The sequence below is a fragment of the Lissotriton helveticus genome, chromosome 9 (genome assembly GCF_964261635.1).
Source record: "Lissotriton helveticus chromosome 9, aLisHel1.1, whole genome shotgun sequence".
NCBI classification, from domain to species: domain Eukaryota; kingdom Metazoa; phylum Chordata; class Amphibia; order Caudata; family Salamandridae; genus Lissotriton; species Lissotriton helveticus.
The window spans coordinates 1,053,316,938-1,053,338,387 of NC_136070.1; the positions used below are offsets into that span (position 1 = coordinate 1,053,316,938).

General features: G+C 43.8%; 1 protein-coding gene across 1 annotated transcript in view; it reads left to right on the top strand.

Annotated features, from left to right (window-relative positions):
- Positions 1–21,450, top strand: part of SLC6A1 (solute carrier family 6 member 1) — a 598,500-nt gene that overhangs the window by 302,935 nt on the left and 274,115 nt on the right. The window contains exon 6 of the mRNA XM_078661404.1: positions 8,625–8,757. Coding sequence (XP_078517530.1) covers positions 8,625–8,757 — 133 coding nt within the window. The remainder of the gene's footprint in view (positions 1–8,624; positions 8,758–21,450) is intronic.

The following is a 21,450-nucleotide window of genomic DNA, read 5'->3' on the forward strand; positions in this document are numbered from 1 at the left end:
AGTTTCTCTGAGCGACATTTCGGTAGTCGGAGAAATGCTGTTTGAGTCAGCGGCCTGTCAGTGGAGTAGACCTCGGCAGTCCAACTGCATCCAACAGGACCAGGAAAGCTGGTCCGACTGGTGTTGTAATCAAGCCCTATGTGTTAATTGGAACGCCTTTAATGGAGATCTTTGCTTGTAAACGGATACTAAGATCAACAAGCATTTGCAATGCAATAGGTCTCGCATTTGTGAAAGTTAAAGCTATTGGCATTGCAAATGACAATGCGTTTTATTTATCGGTTTTGATAATTAACACCTAAATAAAAGGCATTGTCATTTACAAATCCAATAGCTCAAACTCTTGTAAATACAGACATTTATTATACTTAATTTCTTTTTTATAGCGCCTCAAACGCTTCTGGACACTTTGATGCTTGTGACAGGCATTCACACGCAGCATTTGCGTTTATGGTTTAATTACGGTGCACATACCTTTGGAGAAACTGGCGGCTGAAGTGGCCAAGGAGCAGGAAATGTAAGCTGAGTCCTAGACACTTTAAAAGCATCAATTCTCATCCCCACTGAAATACGCCCGGCCTTATGCGAATGACTCCATGTTTTGTTTACAATGTGTACTGGAGTTTAATTAGCATATCACAAACACAAGGAACACGTTATATATTCAAGGAGTGACTGAGGCCAGAGCTGCTGACTTTGGAGTTGGGAACTAGATTCAAGTCTCTGCGTTGGCTCAACATCCTGTGATTCTGGTCAAATCACTTCATCTCCCTGTGCCTACCAAGAATGAATGTGTTTAACGTAACTGGTGCTCATGGATAGCGCTCTGATTCCTTCCGGTCGGGGTCGCACTATATAAAACTGTAAAAAGAAGGGGAAAAAAGCATGTAATTGTCACACCCTATTTGTGCATGTGCACGTATGTAGGGATGGTGATGTAGCCCATATGTTTGAAGTGGTGAATGGAGGAATCGATCTATAGCGTGCCAAACCGACTCCGCATGCCTTTCCTAAAAAAAGGTCGCCATGTGGAATATGGTCTGCTTGTGCCAGGAACTACTCACTCCGTGCCAGGGAGTGCCCAGAATTCCACACTTCTTGCCAGAGATGCCCTGGTGCTGTATACGCGGTGCCTGGGTGAACCCTCTCTGCACCCTGCCTCCCAGTGAATGATTACCACGGACTTCACTCTGCACTCGGAGAGCTGAGCAACAGTCACTCCACACTCCCTTCCTAGACACTGCACACTGCAGGGGTAACAGGTGCTGCATTCAGCTTGCAGAGAGCAACTTTTCCCTGAGAGCGATCGCCATGCGGTGCGCACGCCCTTTCAGAGACCACTAGGTCCTGTACACACGCTCCCTGCCAGGGCACGTCACACTGTCCCCAGAGAGTAGCGGTCACTGTAGCCTTCTCTCCAGAGAGCACCAGACCTGCACACTGCTCCCAGACTGCACCAGTCACTCACTATACACTCCCTTCCAGGGAATAACAGACACGCACGTCCATGCAGAGAGCATACGACACTGCACAGTTAATTGCAGGGAATATCTTGTGTTTCACACTGCTTCCAAGGAGCAATTAAAATGAACACTGCCCCAAGAGAGCACCAGAAGTGCTTAAATACTAGCACTGCACGTGCCTCAGAGAGCATCAGAATTGAATAATAGGCGTTGCGTACTGTTTTCAGAGAGCAACAGAAACATAACCCAGAGAGTGCCCTGCGGTACGCACTTCAATTTAGAGACAGCTAGGTCCAGTACACTCCCTTCCAGAGAGAACCAGGCAGAGCACGATGCTTCCAGAGACCCCAGCCAGGGCACACTGCTTTCTGGTGGGACAAGTTATCTCCCCATGACAGTGATTGAAAGGGCCAGCCATAGTTATAGGAAGCGTGCAATGAATGTTCATTCCAGTCAGAAAAAAAAAATGAAACAGTGCGGCGTTCCCAAAGCGGGAGCCATGCTCAGAATACACATTTTTTGTAAAAAATTAAAAATAAAAAAAAGAGTGAAAGAACAAACGGGGTCCATGAAGCAGACGCTGCGTCCTTCTAAAAAGTAGTAATAATTCAAAAAGCTTCGGAGCCAGGAATGTGGGGATAGGGGGCAGCTGATGTTAAACTTAGAGCGGCATAGTGCTCTTTACGAGAAGCGGTGGGCATGTGTTTTTATATAACACGGACTTTACCAGGCCGGAGCAACTGCGGGACGGGACGGCACGGCTTTCATGGTAAACAACAAGACGTGCGCGTGACGAACACTGCCGTGGGGCAGAACTTCCGTTTCCTGCTGGAAGCTCGCGCCCAAGGAGTGGCTGGCCAGGAGAGGAGCAGTGGTGACGCGGGCGGGGCTCCCATGCCGGAGGGAGAGCCCCGCGGTGGCGGCTGAAGTCTGGAGTTGCGCCCATGCAGTAAGTGGGGCTTAGTTCTAGTGGGGGTGGCAGCAGGGGGTGGCGGCAGGGGAGGGGGGATGGGGGTGTGTGCGCGTGTGTGGGTGTAGCTGTGTTTGTGCGCGTGTGTAGCTGTGCGTTTGTATGTATATATGTGACTGTATGTCTGTTAGCTGTGCGTGTGTATATGTGGGGCTGTGTGTCTGTAAGTGCGTAATGATGCATTGTGCCTGCATGTGTGTTTGTGCGCATGCGCGAGTGTGGCTGTGTGTGATTGAGAGAGGCTGTGAATGTGAGACAGGAGATGGGCACGGCGCCGTGCGCGCCCACGAGGAGAAATCGGCACTCGTGCCCTTCCCCTGTCTCAGATTCCGAGGAGACGGGCGGCTATAGTTGTCGAGCTGGACTCCAGCATGCTTCGCATGCTTTCTCCAGCTCGACCTAAAAAGGAATAATGTGTTTCTAAATATTGCGTTTTCATTGAACCAATCAAAGGAATATTAATAATGGAAGGACAAGAGTTACTTTTCCAAGTACTTATATAAGTGAATACTTTTTTAATCCATTGCTTGATAATGAATCAAGCAGATGAGGTCACTTTGCCCTCTTCCTGAGATACTCTCAATCCCCCCCTCACCACATTCAGTGTCATGGCAACACAATGTTTTCAGCAGGTAAAAAAAAGTTGGATGGCTCAAAAAGCCGGTTTGTCTTAGGAAGTTAAGAACTTCCACAAGAGGTGTGGCTAATATGTCTGAGACCATGGTCTAATACATCTCAAATAAAATCCTGTATTTAACAAATTCTTAAACACAGTCTTACTAGACTAAGAATAACCAAAATCAGCAAGCAATACGTTATTTATTTACCAGCCTTTAAACAGCACCATTATCCTAGGCCATAAGCAATTAAAGACTTGACAGTGAAAACTTAAAAGTAAGCTTCGTCATTCCTGTTTGATTTTGAGCCCCTGGACAGTCAAGTGGGCAAAAGGGATAAACTGATCATTACATTGGAATAGAACATGTCGGGCCGGAGGACACCATGTTGCTTCACAACATGTCGCTAAGGGCATATGATAGCCAAGCAAGTTCAGTATTTTTCTTCAGCCAGTAAAGGACGCAAATAGAGGGATTCAATGGCTTGGTCTAGAAAGGCCAGAACTCACTCAGGGCCAGATGTAGGTAATTTTTATTTACCGACCTCTTAAATACCGAGTCATACCGACTCGGTATTTAAGAGGTCGGAAAATAAAAATACCGAGATGTAGGTAATTGCAGATGTGCAATTACCGAATCGGAAACAGTCGGTAATTTCCGATGTGGTAAATACCGACCAGTTAATGCCCATGCATTCCTATGGGCTTTGAAGCCCATAGGATTGATTGGGCATATACCGGTCGGTATTTACCACATCGGAAAATACCGAATGTCACAAGGGTGCAGGGGGTGTCACTTTGACACCCTCTGGCACCCCCAAAAGAGGCTCGGGTGCCATGTGGCAGGCATACCTGCCCTAAGGGCAGGTCTGCCTGTCATATGGCATAGGCGTGCATGCACACATGTGCATGCACACCAGAAACGGTATTTTACCATCAAGTAGTATTTGATGGTAAAATACCGATGTGGTACTGCTTGTGGGACTCAGAAGAGTCCCACCTACATACCAATTGTCCGGAATCAGTAATGATACCGACTCGGTATTTTACATACTCGGTAAATTTACCAAGTCTGTAAATTACAAGGACCTACATGTCAAATTGCTTTTACCGGGTGGTAACGGCCGAATTCGGCCGTTACCACCCGGTAAAAGCCTACCTACATCTGGCCCTCAGAGCGCTGAAAAGATGCAGCCTTCACATTTCATTTATCACCTACAGAAGATCTGCAAAATGATTTTCTTTTGTATGATTCTGCTTTTTTGTTCAGCATTGTGAGAGGACAGTCTTGTTTTGCATGTGAACCACCAATGCATCATAGGCCACCTCCCTGCTGATTCACTAGTGATGACCGGCAGGTGCTCCAACATCTAGGGATTTACCACTGTTCAGAGAAACCTTTGCCTGTGATTTAAGTGGAAGTACATGTTTGGTTAGTGGCTACCAACCAGCAAACTCACAATTCACTAATGAGGGCCAAGATGTTTTCCAAACACAACAAAAAAAGAGGTCTTGCTTCTGTCACATTGCATTGAATGCATTTAAGCATATCATAACTGACAGAAAAAATAAGTAAAATCTTTTATACCTTGAATTTGATTATGGATGAGAAGATGGAGGAAGAAGTATATGAAACAGATAGGGAATGAGTGAGAAAGTGATGTGAGCGCGAAGGTAGAGCAGGGAAACGTTTTGAAAGAATCAAGGGAAACGTGGGACACACGTATTACAATGAATATTGATGGTTTAATAAGTGTCACATAAGGATTTGGTCATATGAAAAATAGTAGTGAGATGTTCACTTTAATGCTAATTCTATCACTGTTCTCTGAATCACGGTATAAAAACTTGACGCTACAATCAATATGACTAATCAATCACACAAACATGCATATTGAATAACTTAAATTTTTGGAAATGGGGACACGTTTTTGTAATAAATTAAATAAATGAAAAGGTGTAATAGAATGGTTTGTTGTTGATGTACCGCATCGCATTATGGAAAATATTGAATTATGAGCAGAAAAATATTGTAAGGATACCTTGTTTCTAAGAACAGGGTTTATTGAGGAAGGCTGAGCCAAGGGTGTAACCCCCTTGCTGAGACCAGAAATGTTTAGTGAAAATATTGATATCGAGAACATAAACGTTTTTATCTAAAAAGTGAAAATAATGGAAAAATGTACTGACTGGTTTAATGTGTGCTTGGTTTATTGTATGTTTCCTGAAATAGGGCGTTCAATGCTACCGAGTCAGTGGCATTATAAACCATGGCATTTGCCCTGTGTTAGAACTGGGGGTCTCTTGTTGGCTGAGGTAGGTACCTCAGTCCAAATAGGGACGCTTGCTTCTAAGTCAGGGAGAGGAAGGACACCTTCTCAGAAAGTCCCTGCTCACCCCCTCGCTAACTTAGCACGAGCAGCAAGGCTTATCTCCAAGGCAAATGTGTAAAGTGTTTGCAACCACGCTCTCAGTAACCCAATGATAACACCACAAATGGACTCCACCGGAGTTTCATAAAAAAACAATTATATGTTTATAAAAAAAAAGATATTTGATGAGACAACACGATAAAAATCCAACATATGCGTACTTATTAGGCCAACAAGCCCTTGTAGGTTCTTGCAGTATTAATGAGCAATTCTCGATGATCCAATGCAGCCCTAATGCAATACTATGCAGTTCGTAATGCAACAATCAGGCACTTCGTAATGTAAAAATAATTGCAGCTCATAATGCAACAATCAGGCAGTTAGTAATGCCAAAATAATGCAATTCGTAATGCAACAATCAGGCAGTTCGTAATGCAAAAATAATGTAATTCGTAATGCAACAATCAGGCAGTTCGTAACACAAAAATAATGCAATACCTAATGCAACAATCAGGCCAGTCTTAATGTAACAATAATGCAATTCATAATGCAACAATCAGGCAATTTGTAATGCAAAAATAATGCAATTCGTAATGCAGCAATCAGGCAGTTCATAATGAATAAATAATGCAATTCGTAATGCAATAGTCAGGCAATTCATAAGGCCCAAATAATGTACTCCGGCACCGATCGCGGTGCTCTGAATGATCTCTATGCCACACTTACTGACTCACTGTCAGCTACTGCCAAAATATGCCCCCAACACTGTTATGATGGAAAAGAAAGTGCAGCTCTACACTCCGGCCCTGGTACTGCCAATCCTCGGCAAGTAAGGGCTGCGATACGGACTTGAGCGGAGGATTGAGCTGCAAAGATGGGAAAGGCCGAGAGCATTTCTCTCGTAGTCTGCATACCACCCCAGGCGGTGACTCAAGCACGCGCGCTGAGCGTTACCTGGGGGGTAAGATCTCACTGTCCTCTCCTCGTGGCTTGGGCCTCCGATGCGACTTTGTTGATCTTGAGCAGTGGAACTTGGACCCTGACGGTGATGGTTTGAGGTCTCTCCTTGGCAAAGGCAGGTTCGGGCCGGCGGCTTTGAATTCTCACAGCTCCTCTGGGGATGCCGGTCCGGGTCGATGGCAATGGCGATCGCAGTACTTCTGGACATTCTGTCGATCGAAGCAGAGAACAAGACTGCTCTGGGACACACAGTCACAGGGCAAATTCAAATAAAGGTCTCAGGCTGCATGAAGCACACGCACACAGCGTCGCTGAGACTCACTTGGACTCTGGGTACACACGATCACAGGGCAATCCTCATGAAGGTCTCAGGCTGCACGAAGCACACACACACAAAGCGTCACTGAGACTCACTTGGGCTCTGGGTGCACACGATCATGGGGCAGTTTTTATGAAGGTCTCAGGCTGCAAAAAGCACACACACACACAGCGTGACTGAGACACAATTGGAAACTTTTATGTTCCTGAGTTTCCACAACAGGGAGCCAGCTCTCCTCGGGCCCTTGGAGACACGTTACTTCAGGACACAGCACACAGCACAGTCCTTTCAAGCAGGGGGGGCACACAGCAAGTCCCTTAGCCTCTCCCTAGTTAAATCAGCGAACTGCATGCCAGCCCCAGAACACACAGCAAGGGTCAGCCCTTCTCTTCAGTCTCTTTAGCTTTTCTTCCTTTGGCAGAGGTTCCTCTTGCCCGCGAAGAAGTTTCAATTTTTTGTTAGTCTTGATCAGTACAAAGACCAGGGGTTGCAACTCTCATAGTTATACCCTAAATGTCTTTGAAGTCTTTGTGTTCACGGGGGCACTGACCCATACCTAAACCAGTTCTGGGTGTCTCCCTGTCAGTGACACCTTCTTCCTTTGATAGTGGGGTCTGGATTCTCAATTACTCAGCAGGAGAATGAACCATTGTTTTATGGCAGCAGCCCAGTTCTCTTAACCTCCAGGGGCTACTCCTCCCCTTTTACACTCCAGATGCAGGTCAGCCCATTGCTGTCGCACCTCCTCCCCTGGGTCAAGACATTTACCAGATCCTATAACAATTAAATCCAGTCAATCCACAACCAGGCAGAGACAACCAGAATTGTTAGAACAAAGAAACCAGCCACTTCTAAAACTGTGGTTTCTAAACACACAATTCAAAAAGCACCTTCACAAAAAGATGTGTTATTAAATTGTGAGTTCAGGCACAATAAACTTCACCCTTTACATCTTAAGCCTATGGGAAGATAGGGTGGAAGCATATTACACAGCCTCCCCCATTCTGTCACATGGGCAAGATGGCCTTGCAACAGTGAAAAACTAATTTGGAAATTCTTCACTGTCAGGACATGCTACACACCTTACTACATGTCCTACCTTTCACATACACTGCACCCTGACCAGGGGGTACATTGGGCCTACCATAGGGATGTCTGATGTGCATAAAAAGGGAAGGGTAAGGCCTGGCAAGTGGGTGCACTTGTCAGGACAACAAGGAAGTTCAACAAACTGAGCGCAGGCACTGCAGTAGCAGGCCTGAGTTTTCTATTTAGGGCTACTTGTGTGGGTGGCACAATTAGTGCTGCAGGCCCACTAGTAGCATTTGCATTACCAGCCCTGGCACACAAAGTGCACTTTACTAGGAACTTTACTGGTAAGGCAAACATACCAATCATGGACATCCAATTACCGTTACACTATACACAGGGAGCACTTGCACTTTGGCATTGATCAGCAGGTGCAATGTGCCCAAAGCATCTAAGTTGGCAACCCCATGTCAGAAAAAAGGTCGAAGGGGAAAAGCAAACATTTTAGGGAACTTTAGCCAAAAAGGGCGAAATCTAACACCCTGTATGTCACTTAAGCCTTGTGATATTTAAAGAAATATTTGAGCTGGAGAGCAATAACAATCCTTCTTCTTATTTGTTACAATACACATAAAGAGTGGAGTGTATGATGAAGAGATGAACATGGTCAGTGTACTCTACATATACTTGACAGTGTATACATAGAATAATTTCACCTAGTTACAGTGAGCTGATCATTGTAGATACTATAGTCACTATGTGATACTATGTGATGTTAACAGAAAAGAAAGCAAGCTACGTTTTAACAATTTTGCTGTATTACATGTTCAACTCTTAAGCAAGAATTTTATGAGCTACTTGTATATATATAATGACTATTGTTGATCTTTTACAGGCGAAACATGCATCAAATGACAGATGGTCTGGAAAAACCTGGGCAAATCAGATGGCCTCTAGCAATAACATTGGCCATCGCCTGGATCTTGGTATATTTTTGCATCTGGAAAGGAGTTGGTTGGACAGGGAAGGTATGCTCTTTATTTTTTTAAATCGCTGAGACCTGGTCCATCTTATTTGATTTTATTTTGAAAATTGCTATGTCATTTAAAGGGAATCATATATCATCAAATCAAGGGCCTAATAGCATTAAATGGGGCCATTTACTATTTGTGTTCTCCTTATGTGTATCAAACAATCCCTGAAGGCACAGTCCCTTCTGGGCTATAAAACAAATCAGGTTCCATATGAATGCTGGACAGAACATCTGCATATATGACGTTTCACCTTGTATCGATGACTCATCGATAGGAATCTACTAAACAACATGCATTTAATATATGATGTGCACATATTTTATGATTAGGGCTCCCGGTTTTATGGTATTTATATTTTAGTCAATTTGTCTGTATTTATCCATATTTATTTTTTGCTAGCTTTACCTGTATTTATCCATATTTATTTTAGGTTTTGTGGAAAAAAAGAAGCTGATATGTGTATATTTCTTCATTTATTTAACCAGTCAGTGCTCACCCATGCCTGAAGGACTGGCAGGTTTTAATGATATAAACACACTCAGATGGTAAAATATGCACTTCAAGAAAATATATAAATTTTATCACCAAGGTTGTGCAAATCTACTGCTGTTTGAAGCTCTTTACTTAAATCCCTACATTTTTGAAATCCCTTTGCCTGTCAATCTGCACAGCTATTGGCCTGGCAGTCATGATTGACAGCAATTAGAATCACTCAAAAAACAACCCAATTTTCGTTTTTATCCACATTTATAAATAAATGCAGACAGGAAAATAAATGATTTTCTGTCTGTATTTATCTGTAAAAATCTGTAAAAACGGAAAACAGGGAGCCTTATTTATGAGATAGGTGAAGTACTAAACGCCTCCGTAGAAAAACACCACGCACACGATCACAGGAAACCTAATGCTCCCAGGGTGTCTGCCTCACATGAGCATATTGGAGATATTTTGCTGTCATTTATTTGTTTTGGTTCTTCATTTTTGATTATGGACAATAAAGTTTTATGTTAGTTATGTTTTTACTTTGCATTAGGGGTTCTTGAATTGTTAGTTATCTCATCAGATGGTTTGCATATCAATTTGGTTGTGTGAGTATAACACAGGCAATGGCAATTGAGAAACTCAAAGCTACTAATGGTTGTGTGACTGGTACTCTTGGCTTTCTTTTTCTGAGAACTGCTGTTCACCAATTGTGAGTACAATTGTTTTGGATATGCTTTTGGGGTAAGTTTCTGACCTTTTTCTGAATGTGCCTGTCAAAAAACTCCTATTTTACACCTTCATTTGGTATTTTATCTCCTACATCCCTCTGTACCTCTTCTAGCTTTGACAAGAGATATTGCCCAATCTTGGTTTCATAAGATTTTTCTTATCAGAGTACTTTCTGTTGTTTGTTTCTGGCCCACTTATTATCTGTGGTTATATATTGTAATTTCTCTCTCCATCAGTAGGGAGGCTGAAGAAAAGGATCCCTTCTCTTACAGTGTCCACCTGTTCGGCCCTCATTCGATCCCTACGTAAGCTCCTGCCACTACTTCCCTTACAGGCCCGGGCTTTAATAGTCAGGTGTACTATTCTAAGTCGCCTCGACTATTGTAATGCGCTGCTACTCGAGTCTCCAGCCTTGCTGTTAGACAGACTTCAAAGAGTACAATCTTCCGCTGCTAAATTGGCCCTTGGTTGGCCGAGGAGATCCTCGGCCACAGCAGCGATGGCCGAACTCCACTGGCTCCCGTTGAAACAGCGAGTGGCCTTTAAATCCCTCTGTCTCGTTTTCAAGGCCCTGCATGGACTTGGGCCCAGCTCTCTGCAAGCCATATTTGACTGGTACTCTCCAACCAGAGCACTTCGCTCTACAACGGCATGCCTTGTAAAAGTGCCTAGATTTAAAAAAGCTTGGACCGGAGGCAGATGTTTCAGAGTTGCGGCTGCTAAACTCTGGAATAGTATGCCCCTAGATATCCGTCAAACGAAAGAACTCCTTCCTTTTAGGAAACGTGTCAAAACCTGGCTGTTTCCTAATTGCTAACTTGCTGGCCACTGTACTGCTGCTCCCCCCGTGCTTCCCCGCCTGGAGATATCTCAGCGCCAGGATGCCTGTACGGTGACAGCCGCGCTATACAAATGTTCTAAATAAATATCTTATGAAAGCTATTCTTTCTTTCTAATCGTTTGTGTTTTTTTCCTGCATTCACTAAATTATTTGTTGATGGTCATGTACTTAAGGCATTTAAATAAATGCTACTAGTGGGCTGAAACACACATTGTGCTACCCTCTACATTAGTACTGTTAAGCATGACACAGGTGTGCCACTGCAGCCTGTACTACAGTTTTAAACTGCCATTTCGACCTGACAAAATATACCCTTTGCTAGGCCTAAATCTTCCATGTTAATGCCTTTAACCCCTTAGGTGCTCATGACGGAGCTGTTCCGTCATGAGCGCCGCTTGGGCTGTGCTAATGACGGAACAGCTCCATCATGGCCCTGCCTGCTCAAAAGAACCTTCAGCACAGCGCAAAAATTCGCGCCGCGCTGAAGGGGTTAAATCAATCCTAAGGTAGGCCCTAATGGGTCAAAGGGCAGGGTAAATGGTATTGAAAAAGTGGTGAATGTCTACTTTTACATTTCCTGTCAATGAAAACCCCCAAAGTTGTTTTTAACTGTAGCAAGTTTAACTCTCCACTAATCTAACATTGGGTTATTTTATTACACTGAATATGTGACAACTTCAATTTGGGAGCAGTTAGAGAAATATGTCTTCCAATCATTTGAACTTTAATTTAACATGCTCTTTAAGGGTAAAGTTGGATTTTAAATCACTGTTCTGAAATGCCACACTTAAAAAGCTGGCATTTTTCTGCCTAAACCACTTGTGCTTTTCTGCCAGTTTCCAGGGTCACATGACTTGCAATGACTCTCGTGGTGTGCATTCATTTTAGACAGGAAACAAAAGAGCCTTGGATGTGGGGTAGGGTGTCCCTCTACTGTGTAGGATGGTTTGAGGGTTGCACTCAGCCATTCCTGATCTTCAACGGTTGTGCCAACTCCCTTCTTGATTTATTTTATTACCATTTCTAAAGCTTGCGAATTCCCAATGGTGTATTGCTGCTGCCACTGTCAACGAGGTCAAGAAAATAACCCATCACCGACTACTGAAAAGTCAAGTTTTCAAAGCCTTCCTGAAAGCTAGAAGATTGGTCATGGATTTGATGTTTAGAGGGAGAGGTTTCCATAGTTTAGATGTACAAATGGCAAAACCTCTCCCACCCCATGAAGAGCATTTAAATTTAGGGACCGCAACGATTTTGGCCCCAGTGGAATTTAATGACCTGCTTGGACAGTACCATTTAAAGCACCTCTTCAGATCCTCTGGGCCTATATAATGAAGTGCCTTATAGGCAATACATGAGGCCTTGAAGGTGATCTGTTATTTGATAGGTAACCAATTAAGCTTCGGCAAACCATGAGTTGCTGCTTGAAATTTGGGTATCCTGAGCAACACTTGTGCGCAGCATTCTGCAAAGTTTATGCACAAACTGTTGCTGCATGTTTAGTTAGAGATCATTACAGTAGACTATTTGAGACAAGGCTAATGCGATAACAACAGTTTTCTATAAATCAAGTGGGATATAAAAGAGGATTTTTGTTACTATCCCTAGAGTATAGAAGGCAGAGGAGATAATAGCATTTACTTGATCTCCATAAGCAAGCTTGTTGTCTGCAATAGCTCCTAAGTTCTTTACATTCCTGATGGGTGTTAGAAGGCTACCTAACACTTGAGGTCACCATGATGGGGACCAAAAGGAAACCTCATTTCCAGACAGGAGGACGTCTGTCTTCCCTAAGATTAGCTTCAAGCAGTTATGACTCATCCAGTCGCTCACTCTCTGCTTGCAATTATGGCATTTATTTCCATTATTTTTGTCATTACTTGAAAGGGAAATGACTATCTGAGTGTCAACAATGGACAATGTCAGGGAAAACCCGAATGATTTGATCAGACAGGCCAAAAAGTTGACATAAATGTTAGATAATGTTGGACTCTGTGATGTCCCCTGAGGGACCCGCAAGGCAAGGATAAAGGTTCTGGTATAAAGTCCTTAATTACTATAGAGTGTTTTCTCCCACAGAGGAAGGATCTTAAAATGGACAGTGTTACCCCCTTGATCCCAAAGGTGTGGAGACAGTCAATCAGTAATTCATGATTGACCCATGGAATGCAGAAAAGAGGTCTAGTAAAATAGGTGCTGCTTTTCCTCCCTTGTCAAGGGCTGCCCTAATCTCCTCAGTTGCCACTATCAGGGCAGTTTCAGTGCTGTGACCACTTCAGGATCCGAACTGTGAGGTCCAGGAGATGGTTAGATGTGGATTCATATTTTTTTACACATTCTTAGCCAGGAGAGGAAGCCGAGACATTGGATGGTAACTGGTTGGGTCAATAGGTTTAGGATTTTAATTTTTTAATAAGGGAAGTATTGAAACTATTTTTCATTGTTTTAGGAAGGTATCCTAATTTGAACATTTTACAAAACATTCCAACAAGATAATGTGCAATGATTTCAGGTGCTAGTTGTACCACCAATGGAGGGTAGGGATCAAGTGGGGAACCTGATGTTGTACAGTTAATTATCAGTTTTACCTAGTTGGCTGTGAAGAAGGTAAATTCACTTTATGTGTCATTCACTGAGTGCAAAAAGGATGCCTTACTTTCCTCCAAATTAGTCTTGATATTTGAAGAGAAACGGTTACATACCTGTTCATACCTGCCCTGTCACTGGTAATTGCAGCTGGCATCTTGGCCTACTTTCCCTTTGTTACCCTAGACAGATAGCAGCCAGACCCAGAGAAAATGGGAGAACTGACCAGAAGCAGTTTAGGGTTAGAAAAAGAGGGTGACCCCCACACACAGCTTTGCACTTGGTATAAAAGTGGCACCCTCAGAACCTCTCGTCAGAACACTCCTGGACCTGAGAAGATTGAGCAGAAATAGTTCCCTGCTGTCTAAAGAAGAAAGACAGAATCTGCTGCCTTGAAACCAGGAACCAAAAGTGACTCCAAGGGTCAGTTGGCCAACCTCCTATGTGAACTACAGGGACTCCAAATGCTTCCATAGGTCTTACCTGCAAGTGAGCAGATGACCAGCATGAACTGGAGATGCCTGAGCCTGCATCCTGGGCCCTGCTACTGACTTCTGCTGGAGTGAGTCTTGGCCCTGAAGTGGTGCTATACCAAGTCCGGCACCCTTGACTGGTGTTAGAGTTTACTCATCCCACTTGCAGAATGTAAGAACTAGACTTCAGGTGCAAACCAAGAAGTTCTGAACTCTTCTAATTAAAAAAAGAATGCCCTCCGGCTCCTCGCAAATGCAAACAGACTTCACTGAGGCTAACACAGGACCTGTATCCAACTGCTGACATGACCTTCCTGGCTACAGACCCCAGAATGTACCTTACTTTGGCAACAAACACCCCATGTGTCTCACCAATGCAAATCTCCAACTGGCACCCTGCTCTTTATACTGAAAGCCATCACACCTCTAATGTGAATCTCTGACTGAGGCTCCCTGCATGGAACTGGACTAAGTTAGAAGGTTACATTTCCACAGGTACGAACCTGGTCCCTGTACCCCACCCTTGCTGTATCACGGGCGGCCTGGACTTTTGAATTTGACCTGGTCCAGCACAGTCACATAACTGTAATTGGTGCTTTGTGCTTCTTGCTGCTATTTTTACTTAAAATCTTCAAAATACAGCACTGCTTATTGTTTTTTTTATTGTTTTGATGTCATTTTGTTGAATACAATTTGCTCCTTGTTTCCTAAATTTTTTGGGTATTTTTCTGGTATTTTTTCTTCTCTTTACTGCTGTTTTAGTGCTGTATGCATACTTTACACATTGCCTCAAGGTAAAGGCTGAATGTTTTTGACCCAAGCTACTAGAGGGTTAAGCACATGTTTATCGAGTGACTTTTGTGGTTGACACTGGCCAGCATTGTGTTTATTACATGAGCAGGTCTCTCACCCCTCTAATCTAATAACCCAGTTTTTTACACTTAGGTCTCAAATGGATAGTGGAGGCTACTGAAGTATGGAGATAAACATGGAGATGGTGTGGGAGACAAAATTGCAGGGAATGCAACTGGTACGGTGGGAATACAATGGATGAGTGCAGTGAAATAGTAAGTGTGAGGAGATTGGGGAATCTCCTTTGCACTGGTTTTGTCCCAATATTTCATCAACACTTTGCTCCTCCTCCTGGTTCTTTACCTTACACCCTATCTCTTTAATTTCCTGGAATCACTTATGCTTTTTGATATTGTATATTATGGTTTCTATGGATTCCACCTGTGGGCATTCATGCCCCAAAAATCTCCAAGTTAAATAGGTAGTGGAAGAGGAAACTTTGTTGGAACACTAGTGTGCCAGTAGCTGAAGTGTCATAAATTGCCACCTTATTATCCCAGTGCCTCCAAGTGCTGTAATGTGCTCTGGAACTGTGTGCTGTTAGGATACAAAAGCACCTTTTACTACAGAACAAGTTTATCTTGCTGGCAGATTTTGGAAGTGGTAGACATAGGTAGTGTCAGCAGTGGAGCAGAGTGGCAATAAGCCACACCTTACCTACATATGCATGTGCCATAGAAAATGAGTTAATGCAAGCATGTGGAGACAGTTACTTTCACTCTCTGTCTTCTAGGTGCATTATGTATGCCTTCTGCTCTTGAAAGGCCCTGAAGGACTTTTTTTGAGAGCCTGTATCATAAAAACAGATAGCGGAAGGACCTCTGTTGAAACAACTTCTTATATGAAAAGGGACACATGCAATTGCACTTATCTCTGAACTTGACAAGGATTCCATAAATACCTTTAATAATACCACTGCCAATTTGCAACATTGAGATAAATGCTGGTGATGGCTCTGACTGGATTTGCGCAGGAAGAGCCTTGTCATCAGAGGAAAGGGACAGATAAATGCAAAGAACTCCTGCCACAGTCTCATTTACTATAGACCTCCAGCTTAAACTGTATGTAACACCTACGAGACATACTAAAGAGAAAGTGGCTGCACAAAAACAAGATGCTACTTCGTCGTGAAGCACCTTTTCTAGTGTTTGATATGCCTTCCATGATTGAATATTGTCAGATTTTGTTATTATTATACTTTGATACTGGTGCCACTTCTTCATTCTAAGTGTATTGTAGATAGCTTTTGTTGCAGTTTATTGTCATTCTCTATTTTACATATTCTGTTCTATCTGACAGGCACCAGAAATGTCACCAATCCTCCTCTTACAAAGTCAACAATCAAAATTGATTCCTTAGGGAATCTTCTATTAGTAACGAAAGGTCTGTTGATGTCAAAATGTGTGCTTTATTCTTAGTCAAGAACATGTTTCTAAAGCCCTGAAGTAATATGTGCAGTTATGCAGTATGGATTCCTGTGTAGTGCCTATAGTTCTTGCTCAAAGGGCACCAACCTTAAACTAAGTGACATTCCCTTTTGCTTGCATTGTGCCCTTAATCACCAAGCTACTACTCTCCTTTTATGTACTTAATAATCGTTTCACCAATATTCTATCAATTCTAATACGCTTAGGATCCTTCAGAAATAGAAATATGTCTGTCCCCCAATTGCTGCTTTTCTTGATATAAGTGAAACAAAGGTCCCATAAAGAGGATGCAGATGATGTCAGATGTCTTATCAAAATTAGTCTGGCTAAACACTGATGACTTATCTGCAGAGTTTCTCTTTAAAAATCTATTGTTCTTAGAAGTCAAGAAAATAACTATTTGCCTCTGTTATCATAATAATAAAGACAGAACGTGACTAGAATGTTTAATCTATCATGAGGGACTATCAAGTCTAAATTAACAACACCCAGCAGTAGATAATGCTTAATATGAGCCAGTGTTTTCCAGTGCTTGGCTCCGGCACTTAGTTGTCAACACCTCCACTTAAGACAGTCTGCCACATGGTGGCACTGCTTGTCTAGTTTAGACATGAGCACAACCACATATGTTTCATAATTCAATACACGTTATATATGACTAATCCCTACTACCCATGCCATTATCATGGCGTTGGGGGACTGGAATAATCTGAATTGTCACACTAGTAGCAGTGTGATGACTAGTAGTTGTGTAATAATAATAAATAATAATACTGATATTTCTAAAGCGCGAACAGCTACCTCACACGGAGGTGTCCTGGCGCTAGGTGAGCAACTGAATGTAAATGGAGTGGTTTAAATTTTTTGTTTAAAAAGCCATGTCTTTAACTGCTTCCTAAAGCAAATCTCTGAAGTTGCACAGCGAATAGCCAAAGGCAAAGCATTCCGTAATTTTACCGTCCCAGCGGAAAAAGTCCTACCCCCAAGCCGAGCCTTCAAGGCTCGGGGAGCATGTAGGTGATTCAATGTATTTGAGCGAAGAGACCTCGACTGCTGGTATCGGGGAAGTCTCAATTTAAGATAGTTAGGGCAGTTACCCTGCAGTGCCCTGAAGGCCAGGGTCAGAGCCTTAAATATGATCCTACTGGCCACTGATAGCCAGTGCAGACCGCGCAGATGCGGAGAGACATGGTGTCTAAAAGAAATATGTTTGATAAGCCTCGCAGCCGCATTCTGCACGGTCTGTAAACGCTGGGTCAAATACTTTGGCAAGCCGAGATAGAGGCCGTTGGCATAGTCCAGCCTTGATGTAACAGTTGCATGGACTACAGCTTTACAGCAGTCTTCTGGCAGCAAGTCAAGAAATTTTCGAAGTTTTCGGAGTTTGTTTAGGCACCCAGCTGACACCTGCTGGATGTGAGCAGAAAAGGATAAACTATCTTCCCATCTAACCCCCAGATTTTTTGCACTAGTGCTGGGGAGAGGCGAAGGTCCCATTTCAGACGGCCACCACAGATCAGGCAGGGGATGCAGGCCTTTCCCAAAAAAAAACACCTCTGTCTTCCCCGCATTCAATTTTAGATTGTTGGTGTTGATCCATATTGCAATATCGCGAAGGCATCCTTTGAAATTGCTGAATGCTTCCACCGATAGTTCTGAATATGGAAAAACCAACTGCGTGTCGTCTGCGTAAGAAATCGCTTTGACACCCCAATTGGCAATGAAAGTGAACAGTGGAGCTAAATTAACATTAAAAAGTAGGGGACTAAGCACTGATCCCTGGGGGACACCACACCAACGCTGTTTTGGTTTAGAGGAAAAAGGACCTAAAGCAACTTTCTGGGAGCGGTCGCTTAAGTAGGAGTGTAGCCAGGCCAGCGCCTTGCCTTTAAAGCCAACAGCCTCCAATCTCTGCATGAGTCTGACATAGTCAACAGTGTCAAATGCAGCAGATAGATCCAGGAGCACCAGCATTGCTGATGCCCCTGAATCTAGAGCCCACCTGATTGACTCTGCCACCTCAATGAGGGCGGTCTCAGTTCTGAAGCCAGATCTAAAGCCAGATTGGGTTTCATGCAGAACGGCGTTATTTTCAATAAAAACAGTTCAATTGGCGTTGTACCAGTTTCTCAAGCATTTTTCCTGGCGCTGATAACAAAGAGATGGGCCTAAGATTACTAAGGTCCTCTGGGGCACCATTTGGTTTTTTTTCAAGGGGAGTAGTGTGGCATGTTTCCAGCAGTCAGGAAACACCCCAGAGGCAATGGATGTGTTCCAAATATGTTAGAGTGTTTTTAATAAAGAGCAGGACATCACATTCCATAGCTTTGGAGGGCAAGGGTCATCTGGGGTCCCTGATTTGCATTTTATAATTTCATCCAGAGCCTCTTGTTGTGAAATAGGATGGAACCGTGCTAAAGACGGGGTGGGCGCATTGACCAAAACCAAATCCAACCTTGCTGTTGCCACAAGGTCCGAAAAGGTGTCATACACTTTTACAATTTTATTTTCAAAGAAGTCCGAGATATCTTCACACAGAGCCAATGACGGCATAACTTCCGTCTCGATTGCTCTCGGTTTAAAAAAAGACTGAACTATCTTAAAAACTTCTTTGCTTGATTGGTCCGTTTTCTGAATGCAAGAGGCAATAAAATGTTTTTGGCTGTTTTTATCAATTTATGAAGTCTGCTAAGGGCTTTTTTATAGCATGTTTTGGCTGTCTCACAATAATTTGCTCGCCATTGTCGCTCCAGTCTCTTACAGTTGCTCTTTTCATCCCTCAGAGCCTGCGAGAACAAAGGGGCTGATGGTGATTCTCTACGTGACATAGACAGTTTTGCTGGAGCGACAACATCCACTGTTTTGTCTATCCATTTATTCATTGCCAGTGCGTCTATATTTAAGTCTGTGGTAAGAGCTGGAGGATCAATAGCCAGGGCAGGGCCTAGGGTGTCAGCTGATAGATTATTCCACTGTCTACGCCTAAAAGAGCGTCTACCACTGGCCTGGTTATAGGAGGATATCTTTACTGAAAAGGGGATCAGGTAGTGATCAGACCAGACCAATGGTTGAGGTGTCTCTGCTATTAATTCCTGAATGTATGAGAAAATCAAATCAAGAGTATTTCCTGCCCTATGGGTGGGGTCAGATATCATTTGTATTAGGTTTGCTGCTTCCAAAGTTGTAATTAGTTGGGAGACCTGGGGGCAGTTGGGCCTATCTACATGGACATTAAAATCACCCAGCACCACAAAGTGAGAATGAGCTAGAGATCTTTGAACAATATAATCAGAGAGCTCACCAGTACTTTCTAGAGAGCAGTCAGGGGGCCTGTAGATAATCAGTCCAGCTAGAGATACCTTGGGATTTACTTGAAGACAGAAATAAAGCCCCTCGATGCCTTGTATGCCGATGGGCGTAGAGGAAGTTAAGGCAAAGCTTTCTTTAAAAATGATAGTCACCCCACCACCTCTTCTGTCCCCCTCCCTATTAGAAAAAATCATTTTAAACCCGTAGGGACAGCTAGTGAAATAGAGGCCATATTATCTTGTTTCAGCCAGGTTTCCGTAAGAAATAAGTTATCCCAGTCTGAGTCCATAAGCATCAGCCATATATCCTCTGCGTGCTTGGGGAGAGATCTACATTTCAGTAAACCTACCCGGAGCATTGTCTTGGGAGGGCTTGCTACAGGGTTAGTTTTATGTTGTATTATCGGGTGAGTTAACACAGATTCAGAGCCCATTGTCATAACACATAGTAGGCACTCCGGATACAGCTTAGTGCTTGCAAGGTCAAATCTCCTTGCCTTACACTGCTTAGCTGTATTCATAGCAATTAAATCAGACCTGGACCAGTATACCCTCTCAGCTTCCCTGCTCACACTGCCAGCATGGCTGGCGCTGGACGCGATCCGGACGCGGACGGGTGCAGACGGGCTTGCCTTTGGCACGCCTGCTGTGCGCGTCCGCTGCGCGGGGAAAGCCCCCATCTCCCTTTTGCAGGCAATAACAGGAAGTGCGGCGAATGAGGGGGAGGAGTTGCGTCCCTCCGTTCAACCGGCACCAGCAAGCCGTGACGGACCGGGGAGCAATGAATGATAAGGGTAAATGGAAGGAGGGTGTGCAAAAGAAGCAAAAGTGCACAGTATTTAAAACAGAGCACAATTTTCAATATGTAAAAAGTTTTTCAAATCAAACTTTCAACTAGAGTTAAAAAGCTAAAAACCAGCACCTCACGCACGCGCTACTCACATCTGCGCGGCCGAGCCCCCATCTCCCTTTTGCAGGCAAGAACAGGAAGTGCGGCGAATGAGGGGGAGTAGTCGCGTCCCTCCGTTCAACCGGCACCAGCAAGCCTTGACGGACCGGGGAGCAACGAATGATAAGGGTAATTGGAAGGGGGGGGTGCAAAAGAAGCAAAAGTGCACAGTATTTAAAACAGAGAACAATTTTCAATATGTAAAAAGTTTTTCAAATAAAACTTTCAACTAGAGTTAAAAAGCTAAAAACCAGCACCTCACGCACGCGCTACTCACATCTGCGCGGCCGAGCCCCCATCTCCCTTTTGCAGGCAAGAACAGGAAGTGCGGGGAATGAGGGGGAGGAGTCACGTCCCTCCGTTCAACCGGCACCAGCAAGTCGTGATGGACCGGGGAGCAACGAATGATAAGGGTAAATGAAAGGGGTGTGTGCAAAAGAAGCAAAAGTGCACAGTATTTAAGGCAGATCACAATTTTCAATATGTAAAAAGTTTTTCAAATCAAACTTTCAACTAGAGTTAAAAAGCTAAAAACCAGCACCTCACGCACGCGCTACTCACATCTGCGCGTCCAAGCCCCCATCTCCCTTTTGCAGGCAAGAACAGGAAGTGCAGCGAATGAGGGGGAGGAGTCGCGTCCCTCCGTTCAACCGGCACCAGCAAGCCGTGACAGACCGGGGAGCAACGAATGATAAGGGTAAATGGAAGGGGGGGTGCAAAAGAAGCAAAAGTGCACAGTATTTAACACAGAGCACAATTTTCAATATGTGAAAAGTTTTTCAAATGAAACTTTCAACTAGAGTTAAAAAGCTAAAAACCAGCACCTCACGCACGCGCTACTCACATCTGTGCGGCCGAGCCCCCATCTCCCTTTTGCAGGCAAGAACAGGAAGTGCAGGGAATTAGGGGGAGGAGTCACGTCCCTCCGTTCAACCGGCACCAGCAAGTCATGACGGACCGGGGAGCAACGAATGATAAGGGTAAATGAAAGGGGGGTGTGCAAAAGAAGCAAAAGTGCACAGTATTTAAGGCAGATCAC